Genomic DNA, 16398 nt, shown 5'->3' with positions numbered 1-16398 from the left:
ATAAGGCAAGGTGGGCGGGGGTCGGATGCGGTTACTTTGTTTTCGGAGAACGAGTGGATCCTGGGAGAGGAGACAATGTGGAACCGAGTGATTGAGGTGAGAGAGAAAAAAAAACAAGCACGAAAGAGAGAAAAAGAAAGAAGGAGGGAGGGCGAGAGAGAGAGAGAAAGAAAAAGGAAGGAGAGAGAGAAAAGGGAAGGAAGGAGGGAGAGAGAGAGAAAGAAAAAAGAATGAAGTAAAAGAGAGAAAGGGGAAATGAGGGAATGGAGAGAGTGGTTGGGGTAAGAGGGAAAGGGAGAGACAGGGGAGGAGGGAGGGATTGATAGGGTTGAAGGGGATAAAATGGACTAAAGGGGACGAGGAGGTTTATTTAATATTTGCTGGCTAGGATGGTATTTATTGCCCATCTGTAATTGCCCTTGAAGGGAGAGGGTAAAATTGAGGATCTTTATTATCTGTGACTCTGCAGTGTATGGGGATTTTTTTATTCACTGACAGATTAGAAAATGATGAGGAGCTATGTCTGGGGAGTTCAGAGTTCTGGCGTCTTGGTTAAGGCTACATTTATGAGCTAAAACAGGCCACTGATCCCCAGCCTTGTGTTAACTTATTACTCTCACGCAGGCTAGTGCCTCTGGACCCCCTTCAGGAGACAGGTTGGCTGTTTCTGCTGCACCAAATCCAGTCTCCACCCACCCTGGCCTCTGACTGCAGCTCCCAGCTTTGGAAAATCTGACAAAATCCCTTGGCCCTGAGCCTGGAAGACCTGGTTTAACAAAGTAACAGGACTGGCTGCTTGTAGCTTCCTGACTTGTATTTATACTGTGCATCTTTGTCAGCCGTAGCTCGGTTTGTAGCACTTGCGTCTGAGTCCGAAGGTTGAGCTCAAAAATTGAGGCTGCAACTCCAGTGCAGTACTGAGGGAGTTTTCTATTGGTAGAGATGCTGTCTGTCGGATGAGATTTCAAACGCAGACCCTGTCTGCCCTCTCGGGTGGATGCAAAAGATCCCATGGCTCTATTTCGAAGAGTGGGGGAGTTCTTCCCAGTCTCAATATTTATCCCTGAACCAACACCTCAAAAACAGGTTACCTTGTCGTTAACACACTGCTGTGTGTGGGAGCTTGCTGTGTGCAAGTTGGTTGTTGTGTTTCCTACATTACAATGTGGCTACACTTCAGAACTACTTCATTAGCTGTAAAGTGCTTTGGGACATCCGATAGACGTGAAAGATGCTATACAAATGCATCTCAAAGTCCTGGAGAGATATCACCAGTGGTGCCTCTGCAAGATCCTGCAAATTCAGTGGCATGACAGGCACTCCAATATCATTGTCCCCTCTCAGGCCAGTGTCTCAGTATTGAGATACTGGTCGTGGCTAGTCAGTTGCATTGGGTGGGCCACATCGTCCACAGGCCTGACAAGATTCCCAAAACAAGCTTTCTACTCTGAGCTCCATCACAGCAAGAGGCTACCAGGAGGGCAGAGGAAACACTACAAGGATGTCCTTAAAGCCTGAAAAACTCTGACATCTCCACTGATTCGTGGGAATCTCTTGCCCGAGACCGCCCAAAATGTATAAGAAGCATCTGCGAAGGTGCCAGCCAGTTCGAACAACGTTGACATGCCCAGGCAGCGACTGTGCAAACAGTGGAAGGGGCGTTTGGAATTTCGAGCATCCCATTCCCTCACCTTACCAAACACCACCTGCCCCACCTGTGGCAGAGTGTGTGGATCCAGAATTGGACTAGTCAGTCAGTCACCTAAGGACCCACAACCCTGAAGTGGATGAAAGTCATCCTCGTTTGCGAGGGACTGCTGAAGAAGATACAAATGTGAAACCTTTTTTTTTCTTTCACCACTTTGGGATGTGTTAAAATGCTTCACAGCCCTGGAAGCAATAAGTGTGGTCACTGTTGTAATTTAAGAAACATGGCAGTTAATTTGCACATCGCAAGCTCCCACGAGCAGCAATGTGATAATGGCCACATAAACTGTTAGTGATGTTGGTTGAGGGATAATTATTGATCAGGACACTAGGATCCTTCTCTCTCAAAATTGCTGGGGATCTTTTACATCAGCCTGAGAGGGCAGAAAGAGCCTTGGATTAATATCTCAGCGGAAAGATGACAACTTTGACAGTGCGGCATTCCCTCTGGGCAGCCCTGGAGCGTCACCTGGATTTTTGAGCTCAAGCCTCCAGAGCAGGACTTGAACCCACAACCTTCTGCCTCGGAAGCAAGAGTGCTGCCCATGGATTCTCTTCGAGCAGAACAGCCCCAGCTTCTCCAACCTATCTATGTAACTGAAGTTCCACATCCCTGGAACCATTCTTGTGAATCTTTTCAGCACCCTCTCTAAAGCCTTCCCATCCTTCTGAAAGTGTGGTGCCCAGAACTGGACATAATACTCCAGTTGAGGTTGAAGCAGTGTTCTATACAAGTTCAACATCACTTCCTTACTCTTGTACTCTACGCCCCTGTTTATAAACCCCAGGATCCCATGGCTGGGGAAAAGAAGGAATTTGAAAACCTCTTTTGAAACTGGTGAAAGAATCTGTTTTAATTCAAAAATCCTTTTCCTTTGTCATCCAAGGAGACCAAATGGGAAGCAGGTTTCTTAAAATTGTGAGTGACAAGCTCTTACAGGTTGTGTAAATAATTGGAATCTTAATGCTAATCCTGGTGTGCTGGGCTAGATGAATTCTATTAAGATTTAACAGGACAAACCGAATATAGAACCATCCGGCAAGCTACCGAGTCAGGAGTACATGCAGTACTGATTGTAATAATTAATAAAGCATGTGGGATCATCTGCTTTTATAAATAGGGACATAATGTACAAAAACAAGGGAGTTATGATAAACCTGTATAAAACACTGGTTCAGCCTCAACTTCAGTTATGTGGAGAGATTGGCGAAGTTGGGGTTTTTCTGCTTGGCGGAGAAGGTTGATGGAGATTTTGTAGCGATGCTCAATATCATGGCATAGAGTAGATGGGGAGAAACTGTTACTATTGAACAAAGAACAGTACAGCACAGGAACAGGCCATTCGGCCCTCCAAGCCTGCGCCGATCTTGATGCCTGCCGAAACTAACACCTTCTGCACTTCCAGGGCCCATATCTCTCTATTCCCTTCCTATTCATGTATTTGTCAAGATGTCTCTTAAACGTCGCTATCGTATCTGCTTCCACCACCTCCCCTGGCAGCAAGTTCCAGGCACTCACCACCCTCTGTGTAAAGAACTTGCCTCGCACATCCCCTCTAAACTTTGCCCCTCGCACCTTAAACCTATGTCCCCTAGTAACTGACTCTTCCACCCTGGGAAAAAGCTTCTGACTATCCACTCTGTCCATGCCGCTCATAACTTTGTAAACCTCTATCATGTCGCCCCTCCACCTCCGTCATTCCAGTGAAAACAATCCGAGTTTTTCCAATCTCTCCTCATAGCTAATGCCCTCCAGACCAGGCAACATCCTGGTAAACCTCCTCTGTACCCTCTCCAAAGCCTCCACGTCCTTCTGGTAGTGTGGCGACCAGAATTGCATGCAATATTCTAAGTGTGGCCTAGCTAAGGTTCTATTGGTGGAAGGGTAGAGAACCAGAGGACGCTGATTTTAATGTGATTGGTAAAAGAATCAACAACGACATGAGGGGAAACATTTTTTTAATGCAGCAAGTGGTTAGGATCTGGAATGCGCTGCCTGAGAGTGTGGTGGTGGCAGGTTCAATTGAGGCCTTCAGATAATTTTCCAGCTCGCTTATGGAGAGAAAAAAAATTGTGGGCCTATGGGGGTTGGGGGGGGGGGGGGGTGGAAAGCAGGGGAGTGGGATTAGATGAGATGCTCTTGCAGAGAGCTGGCATGGACACGACGAGCCGAAAGGCCTCCTTTTGTGCTGTAACCATTCTATGGTGAGACCTCTATCAAAGTATAGATGCATTGAAGAGAAAGTTGGATGAGTACATGAGGGAGAGAGGAATAGAAGGATATACTGATGGGGCGGGAGAAGAAGCGTGTGGAGCTTAAAAACCAGCATGAACCAGTTGGGCCGAATGGCTGTAAATTCTGTCTTTGGATAGATTTGCAATTTGGAGGAGAGTCTTGCTCATAAGATAAGTAAATGTAGAACAAGATTAGATATCAGGAGGATTTTGTTTTTATGCAGAGGCTTGTTGACCTTGAGACACATGGGTCACGTAGTGACTGAGGACTCAAGGCAGTGGTTCAGAAAGGAGCTGGATGACTTCCCTGCTATACCAAATATCCCTGTTTCTTTAATATTAATTCCTGGCACATGGGCGTTGCCTGTTCCTTGTACTTCATGGTCATTGTGATCTCCAGGAATCTGTTTTAGTCACCTGTGGAGGTCAGTGGAATGCTCCTATTTTATGTGTTAGCCCCCAGGGTTTTTTTTTTTTACATAGTTTTAGAGTATTTACAGCACCGAGGCCATTCAGCCCACCTGATCCACGCTGCTGTTTATGCTCCACATGAGCCTCCTCCCACTCCATATAATTTATTAGCATATCCTCTTCCCTTCTCCCTTGTGTTTATCTAGCTTTTCCTGATGTATCTATACTATTCACCTCAACCACTCCCTGTGGTAGCGAGTTCCACATTCTCACTGCTTTCTGGGTGAGGAAGTTTCTCCTGAATTCCCTTTTGGATTTCTTCGTGATTACTTTATATTTCTGGCCTCTAGTTTTAATCTCCCTGCAAGTGATGTTTTTTTGTACGGTTATTTGTTTCTTTGTATCCCTGCAATCTAAAAGCATAGAGACAGAGTTCATTACTATCCCTCAAAACAATAGCTAAAACAGATAATCTGATCATTTATTTCATTGCTGTTTTGAGGGAGGTTGTTTGCAAATTCAGTTGCAGCATTTTCCACATTACAACATTTAATAAAGTACTTCGTTGGCTGTAAAGTGCTTTGGGGCATCTTGAGGTTGTGGAAGGTGCTATATAAATGCAAGTTGGCCTTTGGTTTTAACCAACGAATGGAGAAAACTGTTTACAGCAAATCTTTTTATTATGATTGTCAAAGCCACCACAGACACGAGAAACAATTTGTTTGGATGTTTGGCACTGGACAGGGTATACAGTGCCCTCCCCCAGGGGTTGTTTTGGATTCACTGCTTTTCTTGGGTATCAATGACCTCAGATTGGGGATAGTGAGTCCAGTTTCAAAGTTTGAGAGTACTACTAAACTTGGTAAAACAGTAATTAGTGAGCAGGAGAGTAGCCACAGCTCAGGAGAAGATAAACTGGTGAAATGGGCAGACACGTGGCAAATACAATTTAATGTCGATACTTGTGAAGTGATGCACTTTGGAAGGAACAACTTGGAGAGGCAGCATAATCTAATGGTGCTATTTTCAGTGGGGGAGGGGAGTGCAAGTGCGGAGGGACCTGGCGATTGGATACATCTTCATAAATCTTTTGAAGGTGGCAGGGTAAATTGATAAGGTAGTTAGGCAAAGGGGATGCTTAACTTTGTAAATAAGGGCATTGAATACACAAACCAGGAAGTCATGCTGAACCTTTACAAATTTACTGGTTTGGCCTCTGCTAGAGTATTGTCCAATTCTGGGCACTGCACTTTAAGAAGGATATCATGGCCTTTGTGCAAAGAAGGTTTACCAGGGTTGAGGGATGTTGGCTTGGGGAGATTGGAGAAGCTGGGATTGTTCTCCTTAGAGCAGAGCTGGTTAAGGGGAGATCCGTTAGAGGCCTTTAAAATTATGAAGGGTTATTACTTGAAGCAAGTAGGGAAAATCTGTTTCCTCTGGCAAGTGGGTCAGGAAGCAGTGGTGAAAGATTTAAAATAATTGGTGAAAGAACTAGCGGGGGAGTGAGGAGAAACTTCTTCACACAGAGGCTTGTTAAGATCTGGAACACACTAACTGAAAGGATGGTGGAATCCGATTCCAGAGGAACTTTCAAAAGGCAATTGGACATGTCCTTGAAGCGGACTAATTTGCAGGGTTTTTCAGGAAGAAGTGGGGGAATGGGACTAAATTGGACAGCACTTTCAAAGCTAACACCGGCTTGATGGGTCAAATGGCTGTCTTCTATACTGTAAGATATTCTATGATGATATCCCCCTCCATTTTACAGGTTTTTGGCTCCTTTCTGAGGTCACTGGTTGACTTCATTCTGAAGTTATTTCAGCTCAAGGTTAAGGGTCCACCAATCACGCTTGAGGACCCAAATACCAAGTATCCATTGAGGCTGATTGATAAAGAGGTGAGTGATGGTGACTGAATTGCCTGAGCAGTAATTCAAACTACCCGTGTTATTGAATGAAACCTTTTTTTAACTTCAACCATTCTTGTTGGACATCTTGGCAGATTAAGGGTTAATCAGATTTTCTCATAACTTAGAGCAACAGGATTTCCAATATTGTCAGGATAGCAGTGGAGTTCCATGAGAACGAAGCATAGCTTGCCTTCGGCTCCAAATATCTGAGTAATATCTGCAAGATATTTTCTTGCTGAAATGTAAATAACTGGGCCAACATGAAGCATGAGTATAACTTTAGTGATTATAGTCAACACGAGCAGAGGGCTCTGTGTACTATAGTGCAGAAGCATAACAGTTAATAAACCCACTCAAAGCATTTAACAACAGTTACATTTGGAAGTCTTTTTTTTTTGGAGAAAAATAGCTTTGCAGTTAACACTTACAACTGTGAACACAAATAGACTGTTTTCAAAGGATTCAGGATCAGATACATTGAGGTTTTATCTGTGCCATGTACCTTTGGCATAAAGGAGCATGGATTGCAACAGATCTTTTAGAGGGCTTGAAAGATAAAACTTGAAACAAAAAGCCATTCTGTGTACAGTACAGCTCGATTTACCTCTGCTTGATGCCAGTAAAATGGGGTCTGGACAGAGTACATAGAAATAAACTGTTCCCCATTGGCGGAAGGATCAAGAACCAAAGAACGTCAATTTTAAGGCAAAAGCGACATGAAAACCTTTTTTCTTTAATGCAGTGAGTGCTTAGGATCTGGAAGGCTCTACCCGGGTGTGGTGGAGGCAGGGTCAATTGTGGCTTTCAAAAGGGTATTGGATAATTATCTGAATAGAAAAAAAAAATTTGCAGGGCTACAGGGAAAAGGCAGAGGAGTGAGACTAGCTGAGTAGCTCTTGCAGAGAGCTGGCACAGATGAGAAGCGCTGAATGCCTCCTTCTGTGCTATACCCATTTTATGATTCTAAAACTGTTCTGTATGCTTCACCATGTCTCCAACTTATCTGAAATGTCACCCTGACCCATGAAAGGAATGCATTTGATCTAACACATGTGTATAAAATAAGTTGATCAAGGCTATCGTCAGTCTGATTTATTCTTGTAAAGCTCACCCTGAGCTTGACTTTTACTGTTTGCATGAAGCTGCTTATCACAGTCCAGAGTATTTGCTGCAGAGTGAATGATTAACACTTTGCTGTCAGTTATAAGCAACCGGGCTGTTGCACAAAGCAAAGAATTAAGTGAACTTCACTTAGAATCAGTGTGGAATATGTGGGCAGTCTATTTATCAGGCACACTGCTGTTATATACATCGTGCAATGTTTGTTGTAATATTATCCTGTTGGGTAAACCCATGACTCATCATTGGCTTGTGGCTTAGAAGTGCCCCCAAATATTTTTTTACAGGCCCCAGTCAGGATTATTATGTTCTTTATTGCAGTACAATTCCAATGTATTCTGACTATTGTATTTTACAAGCTTGAGAAGCAGTGTTTGTATTTATTATTGGCTATTACTGTGATTGCTCTGGGCTTTCTCCTCTCCACTCTGTAGCGAAGTAAGTGCAAAAGTAGCATTGGTATGGCTGAGAGATAGGTGCTAATCTAGAGGTGACTGATTCCTGGAAAATGCAAGTTGTGCTGCCAGTTGCACTGCACATCGCATTTACCCTTTTGGCAGGGAATGGGGGCGAGGGTGATGGGAGGGAGGGAGGGAAGAGGTGGTGAGTGGAATCTCATGTGTTTTAAAATGGTTTGCCTGGTAATGACAGTTTGCAGCCACATCTGATAACTTATCTAGGCAGATGTTGATGTGCAAGTAGTCTGGCTCATTCCTGGAACCCTGTGGAGTAGGACTTCACACAGCCCTTGGATTCTTCCTCCCTGGCTCCAGGTAATTCTTCAAACTGATGCCTTAACTGGTCATTTTCTTTTTTTTTATACACATTCATGGAATGTGGGCATCACTGGCAAGGTCTGCATTTATTGCCAATCCATAATTGCCCTCAAGCTGGTGGTGAGCTGCCTTGTTGAACTGTTGCAGTCCATGTGGTTTGGGTACGCCCACAGTGCTGTTGGGGAGGGAGTTCCAGGATTTTGACCCAGTGATGGTTCCAAATCAGCCTGCTGAACTGAACATTGAGTTCAATAATTTCAAAGCATGACTGGCTCCATTTTACTTTTATTTTAGGTTATTTTCATTTTTCCTTTTTTTAATATATTTTATTTCATAGTTTGTTCAGTTTGCTTACCCACTTTTTTTTCATGTTTGTACTTGCAGCTGTTCAATTTTCAGTCCGTTAACACCCTATCTGTACTACACCACACCTTCAACACACCATTAACATATTATTTGCCTTTGCTGCACGACCTTCTGGTCAGCTATTCTGTGACCTTGTCCTATCTACACCTTCTCCTTTTTATTATCTCTTGCCTCATCCCCACTTTACTTCTAACTTTTTACATTTCTAATTGCCAGTTCTGATGAAGGGTCACTGACCTGAAACGTTAACTCTGCTTCTCTCTCCACAGTTGCTGCCAGACCTGCTGAGTATTTCCAGCATTTCTTGTTTTTATTTCAGATTTCCAGCATCCGCAGTATTTTGCTTTTATTTTAGTTCCAAGTCAGGATTGGGTGTGACTTGGAGGGGAACTTGCAGGTCGTGGTGTTCCTATGTGTCTGCTGCCCTTTTCCTTCTAGGTGGTAGAGGTCATGGGTTTGGAAGGTGCTGTTGAAGGAGGCTTGGCGAATTGCTGCAGTGCAGTTTGTGGAGAGTACACTCTGCCACAATGAGACTATCTCCACCACATTCCCTGCTGATTCACCAGAATGATACCAGGATCTATGACAGGTTGGATAGGCTAGGGTAAAAAAAAAATTGAAGCGCAGTCTAACTGAGTTGTTTGAAATGGTGGTTTTGTTTGGGTAAATAAAGAATCTCTTTTCTCTGGCAGGAGAGTCTAGAACAAGGAACCTTAAAATTAGAGCTAGGCCATTCAGGGGTGATGTCAGCAAGCTCTTTACAAAGGGTAGTGGAAATCTGGAGCACTCCTTTTCCCCCAAAAAAGCCGTTGAGGTGCTGGCAGGGGTGGGGGAGGGATGGTTGCAAATGAAAAGTTCAAGTCTGAAATTGTTAGTTGCTTGTTGGCTAAGCACATCAAGGGCTATGGAGTTAAGGGACAGATTAGCCATGATCTAATTGAATGGCAGAACTGGCTGGAGGGGCTGAATAGCCTCCTCCTGTTCCTATGTTTTAATGGGGTCTTGTAAGATGACTCCTGGATTTGATTGGTTGATCAATCTTTATGGTCTTGATGATAAAATTCACTAAAACATCAAGGTAACTGAGCCAGGGGGAGAGAACACTTTCTACCTGTGGCCCCACAGTGACCAATCTCTGCCATGTATCCTGTAGTTGGATGCAGGGAAATGATCTCTGATCTGCAACATGTTATAAACCTGCTCACTCGAACAGTTTTTAGCACAGTATTCAACACTTCCACACTCTGGCCAAGTGAGTCTGGTCATTAGTGCAATAATGTTCCCAATAAAATCTGTGTGGCCTAGGATTGGAAGAGTTGGGCTGGATTTGAATCCTGGGGTGATGGGATAGGATCTAACTCAACTGTTCCTCCATTTGTCATTCTCAACAATGTTATGTGGCCTGGTCAAGTTTGACATAAGGTAAAATATGTATTCTGGGGCTATTTTTGATTGCACAACACTGACTGTAGGAGTATAAATTAAAGAATATCTTTGCCTTTGTTGCATCTTGCACTTCCCCAAGGGAAGGCAGTGTAAAGTAGGGGTTGGATTCTCCAGCTGATCAACAGTCTGTCAGGCTGCAACGTGAATGCTCCTCCCATGGGCGTTAGTCTTGTACAGTGCAAGAGTTTTACAACCTCCTATGATCCATACGATGAATGGGGAAAGGGGTCATCCCCACACCCACCTGACTAGAGAATCCTGCTGGATATCGACTTGGAATTCTGAGCCGGAGCTCCAGTCTGAAATGCAGTTCAAAACCAGAACTCTGACATCATGGGAATGAAAACTGAGATGAAAAGCTGGGTTCAGTGAGGTGATGAGGAATAGCCATTCACTTCCCTGCGCCACCCCATTTGTTCCACAGGCAGCGTGGTGAGGGTCACAGGCTCGGGAGGAACAGGTAACCGGGTGACCTTGGACCGATGGTTTCCAAAGATGTTCACACTGGGGGTTTTCCTCACCTCATGTCTAGATTGGTTGTAGACTCATTGATGGAGATTGATCGCTGTGATTGGCCAACAAGTCCATTATCCTTGCATCATGTGACTACTGGGATGGTGGAAGGAACTTGGTTTGTTTTTGTATAGTAAGGTCTAATGTTCCTAATGTTAATAGAATCAATTCTGGCTTTCTGTGATGGTATTTATCCAATGTACAAATTTTAACTGTGGTTGGTGATGTTACAAAAATGTAATTCTTTGTCTCTGCTCTTCTCAGATTGTGTCCCGTGACACTCGGAAATTCCGCTTTGCCCTTCCTTCTCCAGAGCATGTTCTAGGCCTGCCAGTTGGTGAGTGTGTATCTGATCCTCAGTAAATGCTTGGAAATCCTGAGCTTGTGTTTGCTATAAGTTAAGTAACCGTTACTGTAGCCAGGAGTTCCACATGTATGTGTAAACCTGGGCTTAATCCTTGTTGGGGGTGGGGGGAGAAATGTGACCGGTTGCACCATGAAGGATTAGTTTAATTTTCGTTCGATGGACAAGAAGGATGAGTTTAACTTTGGTTAGAATTGTACAGCACAGGAGGAGGCTGTTTGACCCATCATGCCTGTGCTGTCTCTTTGAAAGACCTATCCAATTAGTTCTTTTCCCTCATAGTCCTGCAGATTTTTTTTTTCCTGTTCAAGCATTTATCCAATTCCTTTTTGAAAGTTATTATTGAATCTGCTTCTGCTCCCTTTCAGGCAGCACATTCCAGATGACGACAACTCACTGTCAACAATTCTCCGCCTCTCCCCTCTGGTGTGTTGCCATTTAATGCTCCATTCAATTTTTAGGAGTGATGTACATTAATTAAAAATTGATTTTTATCACCCTTACTTGAGGTTTTGTCAAATGTCTTTCATTGGTCGATTTCACAACTCAGTTGCATCTGTTCAGATAACCTTGACTTCGGTGGAGAGCAACATGTTTGTGGGGGCAGGGAGAGCGCGAATTGGGCAGCCAATTCAATCCTGAAGGTTCCTGCTGGGTGGGGGCTGGTTGGATTAAAGTGACCCCCGATAAATTGCCTGGAAGATGGGGCAGGATATAAGTGCAGTCCCACTTTCCTTAAACTAACCCTGCTGAAATGGTGTGGGTGGAAAGCTATAACTGATGCAAGCTTTTTTTTTCATGCCTGTACTTTAATTTGCTAAATTGAGTTTACTGCTACTTGTTAAGATTGAACATGGTTTTCACAGCCAGTAGCAGCTGTGACTTTGTACCATTAGCTGTTATGTTACTGGTTTCCACCCCCTTCTGGAGATGTATTAACTCATGATCACGTGGTTTTTTTTAAACAAAAATACATTTAGCTGAGTCACAGAACAGTTGGGCAGTCCTGTGACATTCACAGCTTCCAGCTGATTTCTAAGTTCTCGACAGTGAGTGAGTGACCAGCCTCAGTGACTCCTATTGTTTTGGAGATTGAAACTCCTTGAACCTGTAGCCAGTTATGTGATTGTTAAATTTGTTAATGTAGCAATTGTATCGGGGACGAGGCTAAATCGCCACACTTAGAAGTTTGGGAGGAGAATTTTAAAATCCATGTCCCTCCTTACTGTTACGTCCCATAGGATTACTATGTTTAACTCTCTTGTTTCTGTGAACATTTATTTACAATGCAGGCGCTACATAAACGCAATTTCTTGTAATATGAAAGGAGTTTTTCCTTGTGTCCCAACAAAATGAGCTAAATTATCCAGTAGTCTGGAGTGTTTCTGCTGTCTAAAGAGAGAGTTAAGCCATTGTCATGAGTCACACTGTTAATCAAAAAAAACCTGAGATCCCAGCAATTTCTACGTGAGAATTTACAGAAACCCTGAGCAACAGAAAGATCAGTCTCCAGCAATGAACTGTCTAAGTTGCATGCACTCAGTGTTTATTTAAGCAGCTACCTGGAGAAGCAGCACCCTTTAAGGCCAATGATGCAGTTGGCCGTTTGGGCTAATCTAGGATCAGGTAACACATGATGGGAACAGCTTTTCTTAAAGGACAGCCTAAGCTACAGCCTGACTTTTTTTTTAACGTTTTTTTTAAAATTTGAGATACAGCACTGAAACAGGCCCTTTCGGCCCACTGAGTCTGTGCCGACTAACAACCACCCATTTATACTAACCCTACAGTAATCCCATATTCCCTACCACCTACCTACACTAGGGGCAATTTACAACGGCCAATTTAACTATCACCTGCAAATCTTTGGCTGTGGGAGGAAACCGGAGCACCCACGCGGTCACAGGGAGAACTTGCAAACTCCGTACAGGCAGTACCCAGAATTGAACCTGGGTCCCTGGAGCTGTGAGGCTGCAGTGCTAACCACTGCGCCACTGTGCTGCCCAAACTGGTCCATATGCCTCACTGAATGCAGTACAACACCGTACCTGACATGTGTTCATCAGCCCTGTGATTCCCTTTCGATATGTTCATTAGAATTGGTCAGTCGGTGTCCTTATTGTGGGATGAAGTGTTTTAAAATCTCACTGAAACCATAACGTTGTCCGACAGTAGGAGAACTCGAGGGCTGGTTTATGAAGTAATTGAGACATTCGTGGGAGTATTGTCTATTTTTGGAGTCATGTGTGTATAATGTAAATGCTCATGTAGTTAATACGCAATTTCTTTAGAACATTTCATTAACATGTCAGTGCACCACTGCATAGTTTTGGTCTCTGTTTCTAAGGAAGGATATACTTGCCCTGGAAGTGGTACAGCAAAGGTTCACTGGATTGGGCCCTGGGATGATGGGCTGAGTCAATTGGGCCTATACTTTCTCTGGAGTTTCAAAGAAAGGGTGGTGGGTGCCTGGAATGCGTTGCCAGCGGAGGTGGTAGACGCGGGCACGATAGCGCCTTTTAAGATGTATCGAGACAGATACGTGAATGGGCAGGAAGCAAAGAGATACAGACCCTTAGAAAATAGGTGACATGTTTAGATAGAGGATCTGGATCGGCGCAGGCTTGGAGGGCCGAAGGGCCTGTTCCTGTGCTGTAATTTTTCTTTGCTCTTTGAATGAGAGGCAATCTCATTGAAACATAGAAGATTCTGAAGGGGCTGGATAGGGTAGACACAGAGGTTGTTTTCTTGGCTGAGGAATCTAGAACGTGGCACAATCTCAGCATAAAAGGCTGATTGTTTAGAGCTGAGATGAGATATTTCTTCAGAGTTGTGAATCTTTGGAATTCTCTAGCCCAGAGGGTTGTGGATTATCCATCATTGAGCGTATTCAGGGCTGAGATGGACAGATTTTTAAATCTCTCGGAATTGAGGGATATGGGAAGTGAGTGAGAAGGTGGAGTTGAGGCAGAAGATCAGCCATGGTTTTATTGAATGGTGGAGCAGGCTCGAGGGGCTGAATGGTTGTCTACTGGTCCTGTTTCTTGTGTTCTTATCCTGTGTTTCCAATGCCTCCCCTGTCACTGGCTCCCTCTGCCTGCTCTGTTTAAATTGCAACCTATTTCTATATGTTCCTGTCCACTCATCCTTTATTTTTTATTTTCTTGAATTATTTTGTATACTTCAGTTTGTTCAAGGATAAAGTCCATGATTATTTGTGATTTAAACAAATGACTTTGTCTGTAATTACCTTGTTTCATTGGTTTGATTTTTTTCAGGTGTGTTGAAGAGGGGGGATCTCAAAGTGGAACCCAATTGATCAAATTGTTAAAAAAACAAAGTTTTATCTTGGCTGGCTGTTAAACTGGACAAGCCTGTAGTCTGCTAGTAATAGAGCAAACATTATCATGGACTGATAACTTCCTACTGTCCACTGTGGCTCAGTTGGTAGCGCCCTTGCCTTTGAGTCACAAGGTTCTGGGTTCAAGTCCCACTCCAGGGCTTGAGCACAAAAATCTATATGCTGACGCTTCAGTGCAGTACTGAGGGAGTGCTGCACTGTTGGAGGTACTGTCTTTTGTCAAACATTTGCCTGCTGACGTGGATGTAAGATCCCATGGCACTATTGCGAGGAAGAGCAGGGGAGTTCTCCCGGGTGTCCTGGCCAATATTTATCCCTCAATCAACTTCACTAAAACAGATTATCTGGTCATTATTACGTTGCTGTTTGTGGGAGCTTGCTGTGTGCAAATTGGCTGCTGCATTTCCTACATTACAACAGTGACTTCAACAGTAATTCACTGGCTGTAAAGCTCTTTGACCTGTCCGGTGGTCATGAAAAGTGCTATATAAATGCAAGTCTTTTCTTTAGTGTGTTAGCGGCTGTAATGTTGTGGGGTGGGGGCAAGGGGTGTTGAATCTCTCGGGCTCACCAACACCTTCGAGGGCAATTAAGATGGGCAAACAAATGCTGGTCTTACCAGTAATGCCCACGTTCCATGAAACGAATAATTAAAAAATCATCATTTCATGTCACTCGGGTGTCAAGTTTGTCCATTTTTCTTTTGGATGCATTTTGATTACCAAACTACTACTTAAACTGATGCTTTCTAGATGCATGTTAGAGGGAAGTGATACCAGTTACTCCACGTGACTTATTTAGTTGGTAATTCTGCGTAGCTGGGAAGGATAAAGGCACTGTGCATGTGAACTGCAGGTATGCCTTTCTTTCCTCTTGGTGTTTTCAATGAGATCGCGATTGGTCAGCAGTAACCCAGGTTTGAACAGTAGCTTTTGGTTCTGCCAAAATAGCTTTTTTTTTTTATTTTTACAGGGCAACATATCTACTTATCAGCAAAGATTAATGGGGAACTTGTTGTCAGGCCATACACGCCCGTCTCCAGCGACGATGACAAGGGTTATGTGGATCTAGTTGTCAAGGTAAAAGGATGGGCAAGACGCTTGGTTTGTCTGTATCTTGTTCTCTCTCTTGCTTAATATCTCACTCATACTCTGTCGCTTGCAGTCATGCGCACAGACGCGTGTGCCTGCACAAGGTATGAACATGACACGTTGCACTAGTAATTTAGGGAAAATGGGTTCAAATCCTACCATGGCAAATTGAGACTTTTTATAAAGTAATAGATCCAGAGATAAGAATCTGTTCTCAGTAAAAGTGACCGTGAAGCTGTTAGATTTTGTTTAAAAACCTGACTGGTTCACCAATGAGCGTTTAAGGAAGGAAACTTGCCATCCTTTCCCAGTCTGAGCCAATATCTGGCGGAAGAACAGAACCAGGGGCTGTAAATAAGATGTTGACTAATAAATCCAATTCAGCAGAAATTTATTTACCCCAAGAATGATTAGAATGTGGAACTCACTATCAGAAGGAGTGGTTGAGGTGATTAGCATAGTTGTATTTATGAGGAAGTTAGAAACACGAGAGTGAAAGAAATAGAAGGTTACGCCAATAGTGAGATCAAGAGGGATGGGAGGAGGCTCGTGTGGAGCATAAACATACGTGACTCCTTCCACACCAAAGCTGTTCACGCTTAACTGGCCTCTGAAGTCACTCGGTTGTATCAAACCTGCTACAGCAGTTCAAGAAGGCAACCCATCACCATCTTCTCAGGGTAACTAGAGATGGACAATAAATGCTGGCCTTGCCAGTGACTCCCATGTCCTGAAAATGAACAAAAAAACCACACATATACATGTGTGTTTGTGGGATTGTGTAATTTTGTAGAGTTCCTCTTTATTTGCTGATTTGTCAAGGAAATGGAGGGATGAAGTAACAGTGACTGATTTGGGTCTGGAGACCACCCATACCAGGCAAGGGGGAGGGTTTGGGGAATCCAGGTTGAGCTGTGAGGAGTGAGTGTCTGTCTGGGACATTAGGGTGGTACTTTGCAAATCTCTGAAGCCGTGCTGCAGTTCCTGCTCTGTGAGCAATGGCACAGGGGACCTGCTGGTTTAAAGTTACATTTTCTGAAAGGAAAATGCTATTTTGAATCCTCTTTTTTTTTTTTTTCTCCTTTTGATATTTGATTGTA

General features: G+C 43.7%; 1 protein-coding gene across 2 annotated transcripts in view; it reads left to right on the top strand.

The window, feature by feature from the left end:
• The first annotated feature begins 10 nt into the window (after window positions 1–10).
• LOC137379422 (NADH-cytochrome b5 reductase 3-like) overlaps window positions 11–16398 on the top strand; it is a 36169-nt gene continuing 19781 nt past the window's right edge. The window contains exons 1-4 of one of the 2 annotated variants that reach the window (XM_068050210.1): window positions 11–96; window positions 6122–6250; window positions 10747–10819; window positions 15180–15286. In XM_068050210.1, the coding sequence (XP_067906311.1) occupies window positions 76–96; window positions 6122–6250; window positions 10747–10819; window positions 15180–15286 (330 nt within the window). In that variant the 5' untranslated portion in view covers window positions 11–75. Of the gene's footprint in view, window positions 97–6097; window positions 6251–10746; window positions 10820–15179; window positions 15287–16398 lie in introns of those variants that run through there. The other variant, XM_068050209.1, reaches the window with a different exon arrangement.

The sequence above is a fragment of the Heterodontus francisci genome, chromosome 18, assembly GCF_036365525.1.
Source record: "Heterodontus francisci isolate sHetFra1 chromosome 18, sHetFra1.hap1, whole genome shotgun sequence".
NCBI lineage: Eukaryota > Metazoa > Chordata > Chondrichthyes > Heterodontiformes > Heterodontidae > Heterodontus > Heterodontus francisci.
Note: the sequence above shows the minus strand (reverse complement) of the source record. Positions and strands in the feature narration are given on the sequence as shown.